This window comes from Oncorhynchus clarkii, chromosome 9, assembly GCF_045791955.1.
Source record: "Oncorhynchus clarkii lewisi isolate Uvic-CL-2024 chromosome 9, UVic_Ocla_1.0, whole genome shotgun sequence".
Classification (NCBI taxonomy): Eukaryota; Metazoa; Chordata; class Actinopteri; order Salmoniformes; family Salmonidae; genus Oncorhynchus; species Oncorhynchus clarkii.
Window position 1 is genome coordinate 46,628,060 of NC_092155.1, and position 20,336 is coordinate 46,648,395.

At 47.0% G+C, this 20,336-nt stretch overlaps 1 protein-coding gene across 3 annotated transcripts in view; it reads left to right on the forward strand.

The window, feature by feature from the left end:
* LOC139416419 (agrin-like) overlaps positions 1-20,336 on the forward strand; it is a 275,974-nt gene that overhangs the window by 227,823 nt on the left and 27,815 nt on the right. For all 3 annotated transcript variants that reach the window (XM_071165012.1, XM_071165013.1, XM_071165014.1), the window contains 12 exons: positions 1,193-1,312; positions 1,771-1,935; positions 3,852-3,995; positions 5,173-5,297; positions 5,655-5,760; positions 10,183-10,602; positions 12,197-12,322; positions 14,315-14,442; positions 15,848-15,962; positions 17,476-17,595; positions 17,798-18,139; positions 19,251-19,443. In XM_071165012.1, coding sequence (XP_071021113.1) covers positions 1,193-1,312; positions 1,771-1,935; positions 3,852-3,995; positions 5,173-5,297; positions 5,655-5,760; positions 10,183-10,602; positions 12,197-12,322; positions 14,315-14,442; positions 15,848-15,962; positions 17,476-17,595; positions 17,798-18,139; positions 19,251-19,443 — 2,104 coding nt within the window. The remainder of the gene's footprint in view (positions 1-1,192; positions 1,313-1,770; positions 1,936-3,851; positions 3,996-5,172; positions 5,298-5,654; positions 5,761-10,182; positions 10,603-12,196; positions 12,323-14,314; positions 14,443-15,847; positions 15,963-17,475; positions 17,596-17,797; positions 18,140-19,250; positions 19,444-20,336) is intronic.

Genomic DNA, 20,336 nt, shown 5'->3' on the forward strand with positions numbered 1-20,336 from the left:
ACTGACCCAGTTTTCATGCCGTCTAAAAAAGATCCTGCGCTATATACCGTTGCTACATGCACGGGCACTCAACTCTCCCCTTGTAGAAATACAAAGGCTACACGCAGCACATAGCCAAGGCAGCAGCAGACCTTGAGATAGAGAGACAGAGTAATACTCGCACATCAGAGAGAGCTGAATTGTGCCAGACAATGGTCACTGTAGAGGGAAAACCAATAGGTTGAAGAACATATGAAATTAAAAGTTCTCTCTTGTCCTAATAGGCTCAGAACAGATAGTAGCGGGAGCGCTGAAAAAGTGGCAAGTTAATGAACTGTGTCCAAAGCTCATCGCTGGAGTGGAAAAGCACTGGAAAAAGAGAGAGCAAGTCATCACCATTAGGCTTCGGCTCATATCCACACCAGTAACAGTGTGATTTATGGGCCGGTATCTGAAGCCTCCAAACTCCAAATGAGGAACACAAGAGAGGAAGAAAGAAAGAGAGAGCGAGGGGGAGAGTTCTTCCTCCCAACTCTACCACTAGCGGCCATTTTGATCCAAGGCCTGAAGAGAGTTTAAGCAATAATATATTGCCTTGGCCGTTGAACAACCCCCCCCCCCCTCTTTTCCTTCTATCCTTCCATACCTTTTTCGTTTCACTTATACACCAGTGCTCTGTTGGGGGAGATATTTGTTTGGGGTATGTTGTATACGGTTTTCGAGCTGTCACGTCGGGGTGGATTCTGGCGCTCCCACAGACAAAACAACTACACACATACACTCACAGATTGGCCCAGTACATCAAATTCAGCTGCAGACTCGTTTTTTTCTGCTTGTGCGAGCTTGTAGCGACGCTGTGTCGCGCTCTGCAATTTCACAGGAGAACAAATGAAGAGAATAGGCCTCCTAGGAAGAGGCAAATGTCAGCTGTTGCAAATCCACTAGGAACACCATTGTTTGTTTTCACTGCACTGGAGGTAATGGCATAATTCTCCCTCTGATTTTGAGCCATTGTCAGGACTGGGAAAATTAAATTGTTATCTGGAAGCCAGATGCCAGCTTCTTCACCCCTGGCCCGCCAGGCAAAACTCATTGTTCACTAGAGGTTGCATGTTGTTCAGAGATTGTGTCTTCTAATTCCTTTTAAAAGAGCCTTCTGTCACTCTGAAAAGTTTTTTTTTCTCCTTTCTTGTACGTTGCGTCCCCTCATCAGCGATTTCGGCCACCTCTCCGACAAAACTGCCAGCGCAGGAACACTGCAGTCTGTCAGTCTATGGCTGTTGCCGTGACAACAAGACGGCGGCCCTTGGTGTGGGACTTGCCGGATGCCCCAGTAAGTGTGCCGACCCCTCACGTGGCATCCGACCTCTCACTTCTGACCCCTTGTATTATATCCATCACGATGGTATTAACTTATTGACCAGATGCTCACAATCAGCCTAGCATACAATTCTTTAAAAGGAAAACCTGTATATAAAGTGATATCTAAAGGTATGGACACAGATTCAAGTCTAGGTCTGGGCGGGGTTTCCTAGAAGTATCATAGCACTGAGATTACCTTTCTTTCGTACGTTTAGTTTCAATGGAAATAAGATGATATAAGTGCTACGATAGGCTGATTGTGAGCATCTGGTCGATAAGTTAATACCATTGTGATGGATATAATACAAGGGGTCAGAGGTGAACCTGGTCTGAGGTGAACGGTCTGCTGATACTTTGATGTTGTAGCTGTGCATAATGATCTAATTAATTAAGTTATTCAATCAGTCATGTCATCGGTGTGTCCCCCAGGTACATGCCAGTGTAACCCGTACGGCTCCTACAAGGGGACTTGTGACCCGGGCAGCGGCCAGTGCTCCTGTAAGCCCGGCGTCGGGGGACAGAAGTGCGACCGCTGCGATCCAAGCTTCTGGAACTTCCGCGGCATCGTCACAGAGAACTTGAGCGGCTGCACACGTAAGAGACCCTCTTCGTTTTGTCTCTTTCTCCATCTCGTTTCTTCTCATCAACTGTCCTTACGTAGGAAACAGAAGAGTTATGGTCTTGTATAGCAGAGTTAGTAGACCATGACACTTGCAACTCATAGGTTTCCCGCTGGGGCCGGTAGTACGAAAATGTATGCATGCAATACTGTAAGCCACTTAGGGTTAAAGTATCTGCTTGATGGCTTATACTATATGGAGACATTGACTCGATTCCTTTGTGTGTGTGTGCGTGTGTGTGTGTATGTGTGTGTGTGTGTGCGCATAATCCTTTTTGATGGTGACTACTTGTGAAAAGAGTATTTGGCAATACAGTACGAGATCCTCAGAGCTTTTCAGTCATCCGCAGGAACTATCTACCTGTCTCCACTGTGGCCTTACCTGTGAGGTTTACACCTGAGGTATATATGAACTGGAGACAGCATCCAAGATGGCCGACCATTGTTTTCAACGTAATCCACTCACGTTCGCATACACCATTTCGTGGTGGTTGCCATCTGCTTTACAGAGCCGATAACGGCTACACACTAGAACTCAGTGCACGTTGGAAGCAGCACGAGCAGCAACGGCATCATCACGTCATCCACAAACATCACAAATATTGGATGACTATAAAATGTTAATATCTTCGGCTGTGAGTGATGGAAAAACAATTGGCCTCGAAGACGATTACTTGAATTATTCAATTGATATTTTTGGCACAAAGGTGATAACTAAAGTGTCTTTTTAGGAATTTTAAAATGAGACTTTTCTATAAACCCTTTTCCAGGACACGACACTGACGTCACGCACAGATGCGCGCGACTCTGGGTGGCAGTAAGAAAGACATTGCCATCTGTGCCCATTCAACATTTAGATACATTTACGTTTTTTTTATACTTCTAAACAAAATCCCTTTTTGGGGTTCTTGTATGCTTACAATGATGTTTTGATTCTTGTTTGAACACACACTTAGATTGCATTTGGTTGTGATCTTTGCAAATAATTATTTTGGATGCAGCAGTTAGTTGTTCACTAGATTGCTAACTCTCATTAATATAGGCTGTAGCAAAAGCTAGTCAAATAGCCATTTTACTGGTTGAAGTAGAAGTGTTTTTTAAGTATAATGCAGTTGATTTGCCATGATGACACAAACATTATATTAAGCAGGACATTCATACGAGCCCTACAATCCAATTATAATCCAAAAGTAGTGTGAAATGCACTCATGCGGCAATGTTTGTGAACACAGAAAGGGGTCTATGGGGCCGTCTATAAAAATTGTCCTTTTGGGCTTGTCTTCAGCTAAACTGCAGTACCAAAAGTGCCCTCTGAGTACATGGGAAAGCGTGCTTCCTGACTGCAACACTGGCCCCCTGAGGCTTACTCACGGACAAGCAAACAGTACACACATCAGTGCAGAGTTCAGCAGGAGGAAAAAGATTGATTCCAGGAACATGATGGGTTTTGATGTTGTCCCTTGCGGGCTGGTGGCTCTCTGTGATCTTGTTGGCCAATCTACCCTCTCCCATCTTGCCCCAGGGTTGTCTGGCTGGCCTCGGCCTGAACTATCTCTGACCCCAGCCCCCGACAATGAAGCGCTGAGATTTACATCAACCCAGGGGTCACTTCTGAGGTGGCCTGTATGTGTGTGTGTGTGTGTGTTTGTTTGTGTGTGTGTTTGTGTGTATGTTTGAAAGAGAGTGTGTGTGTATTCCTGAACTAAAAAGCATAATGGAGAATCTTGGAGAGAGTTAGGGATAGACTAGGTGGGTAGTCTTTCATTATGATGAACATATGGAGTTTTATTCACTGTATTTTATGCCTCCCATTCTCTCCATCCCTTTCTTCTCCCTAATCATATCTCCCTTTCTCTCTTTCTATCTCTCTTTCTCACCCTCTGTATTCCAGCGTGTAACTGCGACGCGGTGGGCTCGGTGAGGGACGACTGCGAGCAAATGTCAGGCCTGTGCTCCTGCAAGACAGGAGTGAAGGGCATGAAGTGCAACGTGTGCCCCGACGGCAGCCAGATGGGTATGAGCGGCTGCGACACAGGTAAGGTGGAGCCCCCGCTTACTGACACGTGCCACCTGCTGACTCGCCGCGCCATCGATGAAGCGTGGCGAGCGTGGCAACCCCTCTCGTCTAGTCCCTGTCACTCCTCTCGTCCAGGGGGCGGCCTTGCAGCAGCCTATTTATGAACTCCACGTTTTTTTGTCAAAGCCACGTTTTCTTTAGCAGCATTTAGAAGTAGCAGAAACGGTAGAAGCAACTGCAGTAAAATAGCTGTCGTTGTTCATGGTGTTATCTGAAGGAAAAACAAATCAGAATGGGAAATATACATTTAAGCACTTATATTTTGGCTATTTATCCAGTCATTTGTCATTGTAAAATAAGAATTTATTCTTAACTTTAGCCCACTATCAGTAGTTTCCCTCGCCTTCTTCCATTCTAATTTAGCCCAATGAATACACACACAACTCCAGTTGGCGGAGAGGGAAGGTGAGCGCCTGCTGTGCCGACCTGGCACTGTCTCATTAAGACCCACCGTCAGCTATCGACAGGAAGTCAAGTGCTTAATGAAGTCAATAGTCCCAGCCCAGCAGTGGTGCTCTGTGGCGTACCGGCAGATGAAAAAAGGGGGGCGTGGTAATGGAACGGGTACATGAAAACCAAGAGGAGGTGCTCCGCACGGCTGTTATGTCAGCACAGAGAGCCCACACTTGGCGCCTCAGGGGCTCATGGGTAGGATTCTTGGCCCAAGCCCCTGCTGCTGCTGGTGATGCTGCTGCTGATGCAACCCAGGGGCGATATGTGTCAACGCTTCTAACAGGTTCCTTGGTGAAAGTACTGGAGATCAGTGCTGATTAGACACCCAGCCAAAACAAGACAATGAGATCAAATCCTTCTTTTAGTTTTGCTTGAAAAGAGTCCACATATTTACTTTATATTAAAGACACATCATTAATAGAATCTGTATGGAAAGCATAACTGATAATTCATCTGCATAACCTACCCGTGTTTATATATGTGGAAGTAGTGCTGTGCATATCAAATATGATGACAATTATCAACTAGGATAAAAGGACAGTTAAGAGCGCCAAGCACACATGCTAATGTGAGCATCAGGATTAGGACCAGGAATAGCCAATTAGAGTGAACGGCCAGGGATGCCATAGCTGCCTATCTATTGTCCCCATGAGTTGATTTCAACCCCTCATTCCCATCTCAGGTGCCGATGCCCCAACTTCATGTGATGAGCTGGACTGCAAGTTTGGCGCGTTGTGTGACGAGGTCAATGGTCAAGCCCACTGCGAATGTCCCTCTCCCGACTGTGACGAGAAGAACAAGACCAAGGTGGGCCTCTACATTCTCATCTCCATGACCAATCAGTCCTCTTCTCCATGACCAATCAGTCCTCTTCTCCGTGACCAATCAGTCCTCTTCTCCATGACCAATCAGGCCTCTTCTCCATGACCAATCAGTCCTCTTCTCCATGACCAATCAATCCTCTTCTCCATGACCAATCAGTCCTCGTCTCTATGACCAATCAGTTCATACTGTCAATAGTCCTGTACAGAATCCGGACCCCAGCACCTGGAACTACCAAGCTTCAGTTCCGCATTTAGTATCGACGGTGGTTGGTAGTAGGCAATGCGAAAGTTAACAAGTTGTGATCCTAGCTTATTTTTGTCCTCGCTTTTTCCCGAGCAGGTGTGTGGCTCTGATGGGGTGACCTACGCTGACCAGTGCCAGCTGAGGACCATTGCCTGTAGGCAGGACAAGCACATCACAGTGGAACGCTTTGGCCAGTGTACAGGTGAGCCCCGTTTGTCCTCCATACATCATACTGGAGGATGTCCAACTCCTGTTGTCAGGCCCACATCAAAAGATAATGAGTAATGCCACAGGCATCGGAAAGACCAACTGTCCTCTCTCCATCTGGCTCCTTGTCAAAGACAAGGGACTAGAGGATATGGGTTGTGTCCACTTTGGGTTTGGTGCCATATTGCTTCATATTGCGTCTCTTTCACTGGTTTCAGTTTGTCTGTGGATAACCGGCATAGTTATACTTAGAAGTACATCAATTTTACTTTACACATTACTGTAGTAACCCCTTATACGGCCAGCTGTTTTAAAAACACTTTTTGAGACTGATTTCACAAGATATCACCAAGTGTTTTTATTGCAGAGTGTGTGGGCATATAGTGTAGTGTGTGTGTGGGCTCTATATGCCAATAATTAGCAGTAAAGCACAAGGTTTCTCTGTTGGCCACCGGTTGTAGAAATAACAAACAGCTGGCTTGTCGTCACATACCTGTGAGCGCACACGATGACAGCTGAGTCTCTTTACCCATTATCCTCCCTGCTTGGGATTGCGGTGTCACTGCGAGTGAAATCAACACCGTGGCTGACAGAGAGGAGCAAGGAAGAGGGAAAACAAAGTCTTGGGAGAGAAATGAGGTGCTCCCCTGTAGATAGAGATGCTGCTGTTTGGATGGAGCCTGAGCCACAGATTCCCCAGAAAGGAGTGACATTTCACTGTTTCATACCCTGCAACCCTGTGCGGATTAGGGAGGTTTAGCTCCCAAAACCTCTGTGGGGAATCCTTCGATCTCTGTCGCATCTTTTAGCTGGATTGAGTGCACCACTGCACTGAGTGGTATGGTGTGCACTGGGACAAGCGCCAAGGATGTGGCTTTCATGTACGATGGACGTGTTGAGCCTAGCACCAACAAGCGTCACAGCAGGGCCCGCGGGGACAGCATGGCACTGGGAAGGTGCTGGCAGGCGGGCACAGGAAGGTTGGCCATGGGCCAGCATCAGGTGCCTAGCATCTCGCACAGGAAAACGTTTGCTCACCTCATCGCTTGTGCCCACAGATCAGACGTGCGCAAAAAACAGCAATTCGACTAATTCTCTTCCTCCCTGCTGATCTTGGTGCAGTTTGTCAGGCCTAAAGTAGGTGCATTGCTTCGGAGGCTCCACCTCGAAACCCTAGCCAAGGCTTCTGAAATAGAGCTATGTGGCAGACTCATACATGCAGGTGCACAGGAGTAACAGTAATTTTCTCTATAAGAGGCCAACAGCATTTTGATAGGCCCGGAGCATCTGGTGATTAGAGATTCGTTACCGGTGAAATTCACTCCCGACTCGTTCTCTGTTGCCTGGCGATGGAAAGGGAAAGGGGATACCTAGTCAGCACAATTTAACCAAACCCCTGTTAATCGGTCCCCGGGGAGCAGTTGTTGTTGGGGATGAACTGCCTTGCTCAAGGGCAGAACGGCAGTTTTTCCATCTTGCCGGCTCAGGGATTTGAACCAGCGACCTTTCAGTTACTGAACCGCTCGGCTACCTGCCGCACACATGAGACATGTAGTATGTAATTCCTTACCTAGTGTGTAGCCTTATTCGGAGGGAAAAAGAGTTGTAACAGAGAGTTGTAACTCTCTCTCTCTCTCTCTCTCTCTCTCTCTCTCTCTCTCTCTCTCTCTCTCTCTCTCTCTCTCTGAGCCTGAGGGGAAAGCCAGATGAACACGGCGGGCCTCCGACTTGTCACAGCAGTTCTTTTCATTTCTTCCCTCGGATGCGGTCGCACCATGGGTAGCAGGCTCCTCCGCCGCCCCCCTGTTGGGGGTTAGAGCGCAAGCTCATTTCACGTGTGACTGGGTGCAAATTAGCATTAGCAGTGCTCCACCCTCCTCCCGCCGCCGCCCCTCGTCTCCCGCTGATCTGATGCAGCTCTTAGTAAGAATTACAGAAATAACTTCAATGCTAACATCCAGCATAGGAGCACTACTGAGGGCATATGCCATTCCTGCATAAACCATAGTCGAGCTACAAGCCTCCTTGGTCTGATGTAACTCTACCGTCGTATTGTACGTCAGTGCTAATGGCTCCACACTGAAGCAAGGAAGCAGAAAGCAGAAAGCACATCAAATGGCTACTGCTGTTATCTGACCCATCTCTCAGGCACTTTTGAGTCTTCTCTATGCTACACAGTATTACTGCTTCTGGCTATGTTGCCCATCTCAGAGCTAGAGGAAGCAATCCAAGGGAAAACTGGTGAAAGCGTGAAAGGTACAAGCCATTAAAAGATGGTATTTGAACGAATGACAAACTTCTGGCACCGATCTTGTCCAGAAGTTGGCCAGTGGCCTGGTTCTCCCATATGGTGTCATCACCTCTACTTTTGCGGCAAATTGGCAGTGAACACAAGCATATGGCATCATCAGTTTTCTGCCTGAATGTTAGTCAGGGTTCTCTTGTCTTAAACAGGGGCGGAGGGGGAGAAAGAGAATGCGAAAGAGACCGAGACAGGAACAGAGGAAATAAGTCGAACAAGTTAAGAAGAAGTGACGAGGGAAAGTATGAGGAGAGAGAAAGAGAGAGAGAGAGAGAGAAAATACTAATTAATCTGGGAATCTGGGAAATCAACCCTCCCATTTTCCCAGATTAATTTGTCTTTTCTCTCTCTCTCTCTCTCTCTCTCTCTCTCTCTCTTTCTCTCTCCTCATACTTTCCCTCGTCCCTTCTTCTTAACTTGTTCGACTTATTTCCTCTGTTCCTGTCTCGGTCTCTTTCGTGTTCTCTTTCTCCCCCTCCGCCCCTGTTTTTCTCCCTCTTCCATTTCCTCTCCACATTCCAATATCAGATTCCTCCTCCCCACTGATCATGGCAGACACTGCAAACAATCTTAATAACCGCCTTTCAAAGATAACTACATAGTCCAGACAAGTGAAGATGACAATGATTTTTCTCCCGCCCGCCCGCCGATAAAACTGCCTGCAAATGGAGCGTTAAAACCTGATTAAGGAAAGCTTCCACCGAACTGACTACTCTGCCAGTTGTTCTTCCCATCTTTCTTTCTCTCGCTTTCTCTGTTTTTTCTTTTACCCACCCATCCTGGTGCAATTGCCGCCAACGGATGCCGGTTCCCAGACACCCGCTCCCCAGGTGCCGCCAGACGCAAGGCTTGGCACATGAGTGACAGGTGTAGCCAAGAGGAAAAGCAAAATGTGCCACCGCCTCGCTCACGGCTATAGCAATCGCTGCTGCACTCTCAGGGCTAAGCTGACATACTGTATCTCTCCAGGCTGGCTCCTCTGCCTCCTCTCCTCTGGAGCCTAGCAGGGTGGAAGATAGCGGGGTGCCTGGCTGATAATATCCAGCGCTTCGTCAAGGTATCACATTTCACACTTCACAACGTAATTGCCGATCAAATAAGAGATTATTAGTGTGCAATTAAATCCTACTCATAATGTTAGCCGATTTCAAATGAGGTTTTTCTTTTCCCCCTCCACACACAATGGATGGGGTAGGAGCGTCAGTATCGTTATGCCTGGCTGGCTCGCTGTCATCCAAGCAGCTACACTTCATAGTGTCTCAATCCCCGCCAGCTCTCGACTCACCTCTCACCCTGGTAATGTTTTGTATCGGTTCTAGCCGAGAAATGTTTGTCTTTGTACCAAAGCCTTGCATGGGTAATGGCGGTCACAGCTCAATTTTTTTTTAAAGCGGGTCCCTCTCTCTGCTGACGGCAGGTAAAGGGTTTCGTAGTGTTTTTTCAGATGGTGTGTGCGACTGTGTTGACAAGGCTGCCTGACGCGGCGGAGTTGACGGATGCTTGTGAGGCTGTGAGCCGAGTCTGTAGTCTTTGAAGCCAAAGTAAAATCCTGCTTTTTCTGCCCCATTTATATCAATCATTCATCACCAGAGGCCCTGACTGTCTGTGATTAAAGCTCCACTACAGGAGGGCAACATGTGGATATGGATACATAATTCATACTCACAGACACCAACACTGGCACATATACACACACACACACACACACACACGCACGCGCGCGTCAGTGCAACTGCAGTGTAGCTTAACCCTATATAGGCCAAGTTATTCTTCTCTGTACACAAGCAGACTGCAGTGCATTTGAATTCAACAGTATGCTGTGGTGTGAAGGACTGAGGTAAAACTCAATTTTAGGAAGGTGTTCCTAATGTTTGGTTTACTCAGTGTATATTCTATATTGCAATGAGACTGGCCTATGCTTCCAGTATGTCGATCAGTATTGGGTGCTCAGACTGAACCATAAAGGGTACAACGTTTAAAAACATGGAGAGGGTGGGGGGTTGAAGGTGTACATGGGGGCTATAAGGCCAGAAAGAAACGAAGCATTTCCATCGTTGCTTACCCATTCATCCATTCCTTGCTTCCTCTCCTCCCCTTCCTTCCTTCCCCATGCAGAAAGCATCATAGAGCCGGCCGGCCGATCCACTCTTTACCCCCCCACCTCCCACGCCGCCGCCACCACCCCCTCCACCGCCCACGTCAGGCTCACGTCGCCGCACTACGGTGCATCACTCTCTCCCTGGGACGATGATCAAATGGAGGGGCTCCCGGCCTCTTTCGTGGAAGCCTTGCCACCCCCCATGGCCACGGAGAGAGCGCTCACCACCAACCGCCCCGTCACCACCCCCCGCCACCCACCTCACTCCACCACCCCCCACCTGCTTGGCCACACCAGCCCTGGCTCCTCCCCTACCGCCTTTGAAGACTCAGGGAGCGGCGAGCCCAGCGGAGACGACCAGGTGGCGGAAGAGGAGGAGAATGAGGAAGAAGGTAGCGCCTTCGGAGTTCTGGAGGCGAGCGGAGAGGAGCCTGTTGGTAAATCTAAGCTCTTTCACTTCATTACCCATAATGCTGCTCTGCTGGAGGTCAGAGGTCTGAGTGGGAGGATAGGGTTGAATATGGGCCTCTGACCTGACTCACGGTTTGATATGTCTCATTGCTACATCATAAAACATTTAAACAGGTCACTATCTGATATTATACGACCATCATAGAGGTGTGCATTTTCAAAGTGTCCTTTGCTTTCAGTTAGGACTAATCCAAAATGTTAGGCAGAGGAATACCAGAATGCATTCTAAACCCAAGACTGTTGTCACGGTATCCTCCATTCTTTCAAAATATCAAGCTATTTTCACATTTGAAATGTTTCTCTCACCACGTAACTGATTTTGGAGAATTGGAAAACAGAAAAGCTGATGAGGTTATTGGCTTATGTCGGGGGATTGTTTCAAGCCTGAGTTGTTAGCTTGATAAGAATATCTCTTACCTTGTCATTGCTACATACTGATACGGAAACACGACTCTCTTTCTACACACTAAAATCCCTCTACCGCATTCTGGCCTTATAGCTAAACCACTCCACAATGCACCACACTTCAGAGACTGCTAGACGAACCATTTACAATCAGTTTTTTTGACCATTCCAAAGCTCTGTGACCCCTCAGTCGCCCAACAGCGTGCTGTGACACTCCTGAATTGATGGAACACAAGCCTCTGCACTTCCTCAGTCGCTTACCCCCCTTGCAGATTTATTCTCTTGTCAGCAGTGGACTGGAGTGCCCATGGCCTGTCTGCCAAGGAGACCTGGGTCTCCTGTCTGTGTGTGTGCATGTGTGTCTAAGTCTATGTGTGTGTGATTGGGGGGAGGGTTTGCGGTGGGTGGATGTTTGTTAGCCAGTTCCATGGCTCTCAGTGAAGCAATGCATAGTCTCTGAGCCGTAGCACCCCCACACCCCCCACAACTTAATCGCCGTGCCCGTAAAGATGCCCCGTAGATTCTAACCTCCTCCATCCCTCCAACTCCTTTTCCACAGCCGTTTCTCCAGGGATGCAGCGGCTGTCCCGGCGGCTTCGGTTTTGCTCTCGGGGGTGACAGCGAGAGTCGTTGAAGAGACAGCCTGACGTCTTTACGACTTATTCAGTGAGCCGTGGTTCTTTGCTCGGCGATCATTTCTAATCTCGGGGTGACCGTAAAGCTGCTCCTCAGAGAACACCGAGCCCCATAAGAGAGAAACGGTTGCAGGTCATTACCTCACGTACTGTGAGAGTAGCCACTTTACCCCGTTGGAGACAGCCAGGGTACTCCTAGATTTACAGCAAAGGCAATGTTCTCTGGGACAAAGACTTGGAGATAGCCATCGCCCAATCAGTAGAAAGTTAGCGATAGCGATCGCCCAATCAGTGGAAGAGATTAGCTGTTTATGTGGTTATTTATTTACCTGCCCTCGTCACAAAGTACTTAGTGCCATTATTACGGTCTGCTCACTATTATGTAGCCACTACAGGAGGGTTCACATTATGCAGATGAGCTCCAGATGCAGCTATTTGAGGCTGGGGTTAAGAGGGCGTGATTAATTGTTATGAACCGTTGTGAAGTGTTATTAAGCATTATGAATCATCTCGTCCCCAGACCCCACAGCTGCGGCCACCACCATCCCCACGGCGGAAGATCGCTCGTCGTGTGACAACTCTCCCTTCGGCTGCTGTCCCGACGGCAAGACGGCCTCCAGCAGCCCTGAGGGAGCCAATTGCCCCCGTAAGTAACCCCAAAACCTCCCTCCTTTTCCCCCCTCCTCCCGCTCCCCTCCCCGACCTCCCCACCCCCCTTCTTCAACTCCGTAAGTAGGCACCCATTTTGAATATGAAACAATATTCTCATATTGAATCTGGAGCTGCGTTGCTTCACTCTCGCCACGCAAACGGCAACGTAAATAGTCACTACCGTCCATGAAGTGCGTTATGTCAAACCACATTTGCAGCCCGCCACATCACGAATGATGAAACGCATCGTGAATATCCTTGTGTGTCGGCTGTGGCAAGGTGCTAATGATGATGTCACACCCACCCATCACCGATCGATCGATAGCTCATTCAGCCAAACTGTTACCAATAATAGAGCGTCTCGCGCCTTAATCAATACGCCGGACCTATTTCTCCTCCCGGGTTAGGCCTGTCAACCCAGATATCACAGTCATTAGGATGGGAATGACAAGTCTGTGGCGACCAGCCAGGTGCAATATCTATCAGCGGAGCGTCTCGCTGTATCTTCCTCCTGTATTGACAAAGTGTCAGTGATCTCTCTGAGAAGAGCTAACCGCTAGTCGCTAACACCTGTCGTCTGAAGCCTTAGATGACAGCGTTTATCGGGCGATATGAAGTTATCAGAAGGTGTGGAGAAATGGTAGTGGTGCACTGTTGGACATAGTGATTGTGTTTTTGTTCCGTTAACCGTAGAGAATCCCCACTGTACACCAACAAAAAAAAATGATGCATCCGCGTAGTCGCAAGATTTGATCCGGGGTAGCCAAGATAAGCATCAGTGGGAGTGATTCTAATTACTAATACTTTGTTGCCACATCATTTAACCATCTGAAAAGTGTAGTACTGTATGTTATGCTAAGTTTTATATATTTGAATGAAATGTGCATGGTTTCCCATGTAATACTACACTTCCAATGCAAGTTGCAAGAGGCGAGTTAAACTTCGATGAGGCCTTGTCACAGTTCAAAGTGATCTGATAGTCATCCCTCTCTTCGTCCGTCACGGATCCGGCTCGTCTGATGTTTGTCTTCTAGATCTGATCTATCTCTCTCCTCCCGTCTTCTATCTCCTTCCCATCCAAACCTCCCCCATTTGCTCCTTGTCGATAGCCGCCCCGTTAGAATTGAACCGATGTGCGACCAAAACAAGTCCTTATCGTTGTTATCATGCAATTTTAACCAGCCTATGTCAGTCACCGGTTTGGCGACATTAGGAGACAATTATGGCTATCTGTCACGATAATCATACAAGTGCTCTTCCCTTTTTCCCAGGCAAACTCCGAGCAAGGCACCATGATTGATTTGGGCAATTTGTTCGGCGATCCACGGCATGAAGCCTCAGCATCAGTGCCTCCCCCTCTCCTTCTCTCTTCCTTTATGCTTTATTATACTCTTCTCCTTCACGTTGTCTTCAGTGTCGCTGGCACTGTGTTGGCGGAACAGAAGCGAGAGGCCATAGGGGGTTGATGGGTTTTGAACAGGGAATGGGGATGTTTAAGAGCAAATGGGGGAATGTCTTTGCCGAAGCCAGGGACTTTGAACAGTTTCTTCATTTTAACTATGTGTGTTGTCTGTCTAACTGATCTCTCTCTACTCAGTCCTCCGTGCCTCTGCCAACTTTTGGGACGAGTCTCGGTCTGGTAAACTCCAGTCCATTCCTCCACCCCTTCCGCTTTTCCTCCTCCTCCTCTTCCCTTCTTCTTTCACTCCTCCATATCCCACAATCCACACTTTCCACTTTCACCGCGGCCAGTCACAGGCTCCACCCCAACTCCCTACAGCCCCACCCACCCAACCAACCAACCAATCAACAACGACCACACTAACCCTCCTTCCCACATATGCACACACACTCCATCACTAACCCCGGACTGGCACTACCCCAAACGGTCACTGTCTGAAGCTGAGGGCGGGTGGTTGGAGGCACCGCATGCCTTCTAGGCACGGGAAGTAGTGTTTTTCTAACATGTGACACCATTTCCTGCCAGCCACCATGAGGTTCAGCGGCTTCCTGCACCTAGACCAGGTGGAGGGCCAGGAGGTCTTCTACACCCCTGAGATGGAGGATCCCAAGTCTGAGCTGTTTGGGGAAACGGCCAGGAGCATCGAGAGTGCTGTGAGTAGCAGCACTAGGAGCCATAGATAGGCTACATTCAGTGGTTCATTGTCAGTCTATCGAGAAAGTGTACTTTGTCAAAGCTAGGGCTGTGCGCGTGCATGTATGCTACTCGCCTCCAACAGCATGCCAGCTGTTGTATTGGTATCACTGGCCCCCGCCGAGGCCTAATCTACCGCCTCACAACACTGTGTGTCTGTGTGTGTGTGCATCATACTCCTCGCAGGGGCCAGTTGTGGCATTAGATAGCGACACAATGCCCCCTCTAGCCCTCTGTGTGTGTCTGGTAGAGACTGTGTGTGGATATCACCTAAGGTGAAAACTAGAGAGGGGGAGAAGTGGCCATGTGTCTGGGTCAGTGTGCCGGTGGGGGGATTTTGAGAGACCTGGCTTGTCTGGGCACACACAAGCACACACACTGAATGTAGACACAGATTGGCTTTGCCACACTGCCTGTAGTTCCATCCTCCACACAGCAGGGGCCCCCTGTGCAATAATTCCAGCATGCTATTATGGATAATGGAATAGAGTTTGGAAAGAAGTGGAGTGGGAGTGTTGTCTCTCACCCCCGTACAAGCAATGTTGAGTGAACAGAGGAGGAAGAGAACAGCAGAACTAAGTGTACACTTCAAGATCATTTGACGTGTGGGTTAGCAGCGATAAGCACTGATTCAAATTAGGTCAGGCACTTGGTACAGTAGCGTATGTCTCCCTTATGTTATCAACTTGAGTCGGTCGAGTGAGATACATTATGAATGTTATTCTCTTGTTAGTAGGGAAGTATGAATCCATGTGGATTGTGTACAGTTGAGCTATTTCCTTCCTGACAATGATTTAGACCTCAGGTTGGGCACCGAAAGCACGCACACACACACACACACAGTGTGAATCGGAAGCTAAACCAATCAGCAGCCAACGTGCATCACGCTTACCTGACATTTACAACTGTCTCTGAAAAATAACATGTTCATTTAATTATTCCCCAGCTCCAGTTAAATGTCAATTTGTGCACCCAGACTGGGCCCAATGGGGTTCTACACAGTTGTAGACCTATCCACTGACATAGGTGCATCCCAAATAGCACCCTACTCTCTATATAGTGCATTACTTTTGACCAGGACCCGTAGGGGTCAGTGTAGAGCCCCATTTGTGATGTAGATATAGTCTTCCCCCATTCTTCTGGAGAATGAGTTCACTGCACTCAAATTGAACGAGCCACTGCACAGAGGTTATCACCTCGCTCATTGATCATTGCTAGGTATTTATTTGGCACAAAAAGGAACATACGGACTGAAACAGACTACCTGAACGTGTCCAATAAGAAATGCTTGATTTAGTTCTCCTTTGCTAAATGTATTGCTTTGGTGTGTACTAATCCATGTGTGTTTCTTCGTCCCTGGCTCAGCTGAACGAGTTGTTCCGGAAGTCAGAGGTGCAGAAAGACTTCATGAGTGTCCGCGTCCGCAGCCTGGCTCCCAGCAACTCCATCTTGGCCTTCGTCGAGGCCCACTTTGACTCAGGTAACACAGGACAGGACAGTTTTGGGAAAAATCGTGGTAAGAAGAAGAGTTGGGTTCAGTGGCGAAGGTGCATAAAAGGAATTCAGATATGATGTCATCTTTTCCAGCACTATTCATTCATCTTTTCCAGCACTATTCATTCTTAAACTAAGGCGCATGACATGGTTCAATGTGCCAATAAATTAGCACAATCAACTTTTTTTTTTTAGTTTTTTTTTATTGATGCCGTCTTGGAGCTAAAATTGGGATGATATATACTGTGCTAATGCCCATACAAAAATAATAATAACAGAGAGCACTGTACAATACAGCAAACTTTGCAAATGAGGCGTTTGTGGTAAGTACATGGGGCCACCATCATAATACACCTGGAAACTTCAAATCAAACATTTTCTGCAAGAAAATTCCTTTTGGAATTTCAGTTTACTTCCTGAATTGACTGAATTCAAATGGAATTGACACCAACCGTGATAAAACACACTTGTTTACTGCATGGCAAATGTACTGTTATGGCTAATGGTACACATTCTTTAAAAAAAGACTGTTCCTAAATCCCTTTTTCAATAATCACATAGTATGCCATCATATATAATGTTAGTGACACTTTTGTTACTGGTTAGGCTGCGATCTTTATGGAAAGTGTCAGAATGATCATTTCCCCTCAATAGTTATTTTTCCTTTGATACCAAATTCATCTCTCCCTCACTAACATAATTGCTACGCGTTACAACAACACTGAAAGTCATTACATTTTACAAAGCACCTTGGCTTTGTCATTTTAAACCTTGGCTTTGTTATTTTCCTTTTTCTTTTATCCGGAGGGGGGATATATTTGTTATTGTCAGAGCCAAAAGGGACAAAAATAACAAAACGACATCAACAACAACCAAATCCTCAGAGTGAGCTTGGTGGCGTTGTATATTTGGAGCTGGCTTCATTTCAGCCCCTCCCCCCAGAGTACTGTTAGTGAGTACTGTTTTTACCAGATTTTATCAGATACAAATCTCGCCCTCCTCTTCTCTTTTTACGGGCTTCGCTCAGCGTCTTTTACATTCGCACAGGAGACGATGCCATAAAGGCGCTCTGCTCTGGCCAGTTAAAACAGCCATCTGTGGAAAACATTATGAGAACGATTAATCTGAACCTCAGTGGAACCTTGTTGGACGGTTGGAGGACAACTGATCCCCTGGGTGTGTTGTTGTATCATAGCGACCTCGATCGCTCTCTTATAAATTTGCTGTTTTGAGCTAAGGAGAGGGGAATTCATTTTCTATGTTTTAGGATATTGCTCTGCCTGCTTGTTCAGTCTTTCTCAAACCTTTCCTCTGGGACAAGATGTTTCACAGTTCTGTTTTAGCCTCACCTGATTCATTAATCAAGGGCTTGATGATTAGTTGACAAATGGAATCAGGTGTGCTCGCCCTGCGATAGATGAAATACATGGGAGCACATAGAACAGCTGTCCTGGTTGAGTCTTGTTGTGAACGACCTTGTCTCCCATGTTGTGCCACAGAAAGCAGGTACACAGTGGAGGACATCGAGGGAGCCCTGCTCAAGCAGCTGAAGGCAGCCAAGGAGACAGCCATCATGGTGAAGAAGCCAGAGGAGGAGAACATTCGCTTCACCAACTACGGTAGGACAAGCACCTGCAGTATTGGCTTGCATTGTTTACTGTAATTGCAAATATGAAGTGGTATAAGGAGATTACATTTATAAAAATTATTAAATAAAATGAAGGCATGATTAGGCGTTTTTTGGTCGTTGAATAAAACAAGTCCAAGACTTACGCTCTCCTTGACATTTGTTGTCTCTGAATGTCTCTCTCTCTCCACCAGGCCTCTCCTCCCTCCCCTACTTCACCACAACCACCACTACAACGGCCACAGCCACCACCCCCACTGCCAGCCCCTCCCCCTTCATCACAAGCCGTCCCCCGGGCACCACCCGCCGCCCTTACACCAGCCGCCGGACCACCACCGTCCCATCGCCAGTGACCACCCCGGCCTCCACTACTACCATCACCCCCCTCCACAGGACCAGGCCTGTGCCCCACCACACCAAGGCCCAGCGGCCCTGCGACTCCCACCCCTGCCGCCACGGGGGCACCTGCGAGGACGACGGTGCTGACTTCACCTGCATCTGCCCCGCCGGGAGAGGGGGTGCCGTCTGCGAGAAACGTGAGTGTGGAGCCCCCCTCCTTCCTTCCTTTGACCCACACGCACACACACACGCAGACACACACACACACAGACACACACCCTAGGTAGTTTCTCTTCAGAGTTTGGGTCAGTGCCATTAATGATCTTTGAAAAGGAGTTGGAATAAAATGCAGAAAGTTCAACACAATCCCATAAGAGAACACATTAGGTTCCTATTGATGTCCTGAACTGACAGTGCTGAGCTAGAACTGACCCCCTACCGTGCATTAAAGACAAAACCCAAATCCATACAGCTTATATTAGATTCCAATCTATTTGACTCAATAGACATCCAGCATCTACCAAAGTCCCTACACCCGCTATCTTAATAACCAATGAGGTTAGCGACCACTGAGCACTTTACCAATCAACGCTAAAGTAAACTCATATCAAATCAGCGTCTGCTGCGCCGAGCCACAAAATCAAGCTTGGAGTGCCGTCGGAGCACTCTGAGCTTTTTCCTTTCGTTTCTCCCCTTTGGTGGTCTCTGATAAGGAACCACCTCACACAGCTGCATCTTAACATAATTGACCCTAATTTCTTTGATAGGGATTAGTTGGTAGAAATCAGTGTGTGTTTGAGTCGGAGTGTGTGTGAGTGGCTAAGTGACGGCTGCGGCACAACACCGTAGCCTCCCTTGGATCAATCAAATCATTAGATGAGAGGATTTGATCAACCACCATTCTCCCTAGACGGAGAGAGGCGGCTCAGGAGTCTGTTGAGTTTGGCGAAAAGGATGAGAATGATGATATAATAGTGTGTGTGTACAAAAATCTGATTATAAAGTCGAAAATACGTCATCATGCTGTCTTTTCCTCCCTGACGATACACACCAGCACACATTCTGTTAGCCACGGGTTCTCTCCTTCCGTCTGTTTGTTGGGCCAGAATAGCTGAACTAGGCTCTTGTCTCCAACTGTTTAACATGTACCAACCATAGAGTTGGAAAGAGGGCCCACACCTTATCTTTGCCATTGTCGCTTCTGCCACAGGCTTTATGGTTAGCGTGTTTACCTCTATCCAACTCTATGGTACGAACATTACACCTTATACAGTATGTGACACCCTCCCATCGCCCCTGTTTTCTTAGTGATCAAGTACTTCATTCCGTCGTTCGGGGGTAAGTCCTACCTGGCCTTTGACACCATGAAGGCTTACCACACGGTCCGCATCGCCATGGAATTCAGGGCCGCCGAGATGACGGGCATCCTCCTCTTCAACGGCCAGGACGGCAAGAAGGACTTCCTGTCTCTCACCCTGGTCAACGGCAAGGTGGAGCTCAAGTGAGTTGACGGGAGGAGGGGATGAAACAGAAAGTAATAAACCAGGAAGAGATTCAGTTAACAGGGATGTGAAAACAGTGAGCTGTAGATGGACCCAGAACGACATAAGCTTGGTTTTGTTTGGGATGAATGAAGGGGTAGAGGCTAAAATGAGACCACTTTTAATCTTTTTTTTCACACACATGCACACACTCTTGCTCTATTCACACGTGTATTAATATGTGAATCTCTCTCTCTCTATTTACACATGTGTATTAATACATGTATCTCTCTCGCTCTATTCACACATGTGTATTAATACATGAATCTCTCTTTATTTACACATGTGTATTAATACATGAATCTCTTCTCTATTTACACATGTGTATTAATACGTGAATCTCTTTATTTACACATGTATTAATACGTGAATCTCTTCTCTATTTACACATGTGTATTAATACGTGAATCTCTCTCTATTTACACGTGTATTAATATTGAATCTCTCTCTCTCTATTTACACGTGTATTAATACGTGAATCTCTCTATTTACACATGTATATTAATACATGAATCTCTCTCTCTCTATTCAGAAATGTGTATTACTACATGAATCTCTCTATTCAGAAATGTGTATTAATACATGAATCTCTCTCTCTATTCAGAAATGTGTATTAATACATGAATCTCTCTCTCTATTCAGAAATGTGTATTACTACATGAATCTCTCTCTCTATTCAGAAATGTGTATTAATACATGAATCTCTCTCTCTATTCAGAAATGTGTATTAATACATGAATCTCTCTCTCTATTCAGAAATGTGTATTACTACATGAATCTCTCTCTCTATTCAGAAATGTGTATTAATACATGAATCTCTCTCTTTATTCAGAAATGTGTATTAATACATGAA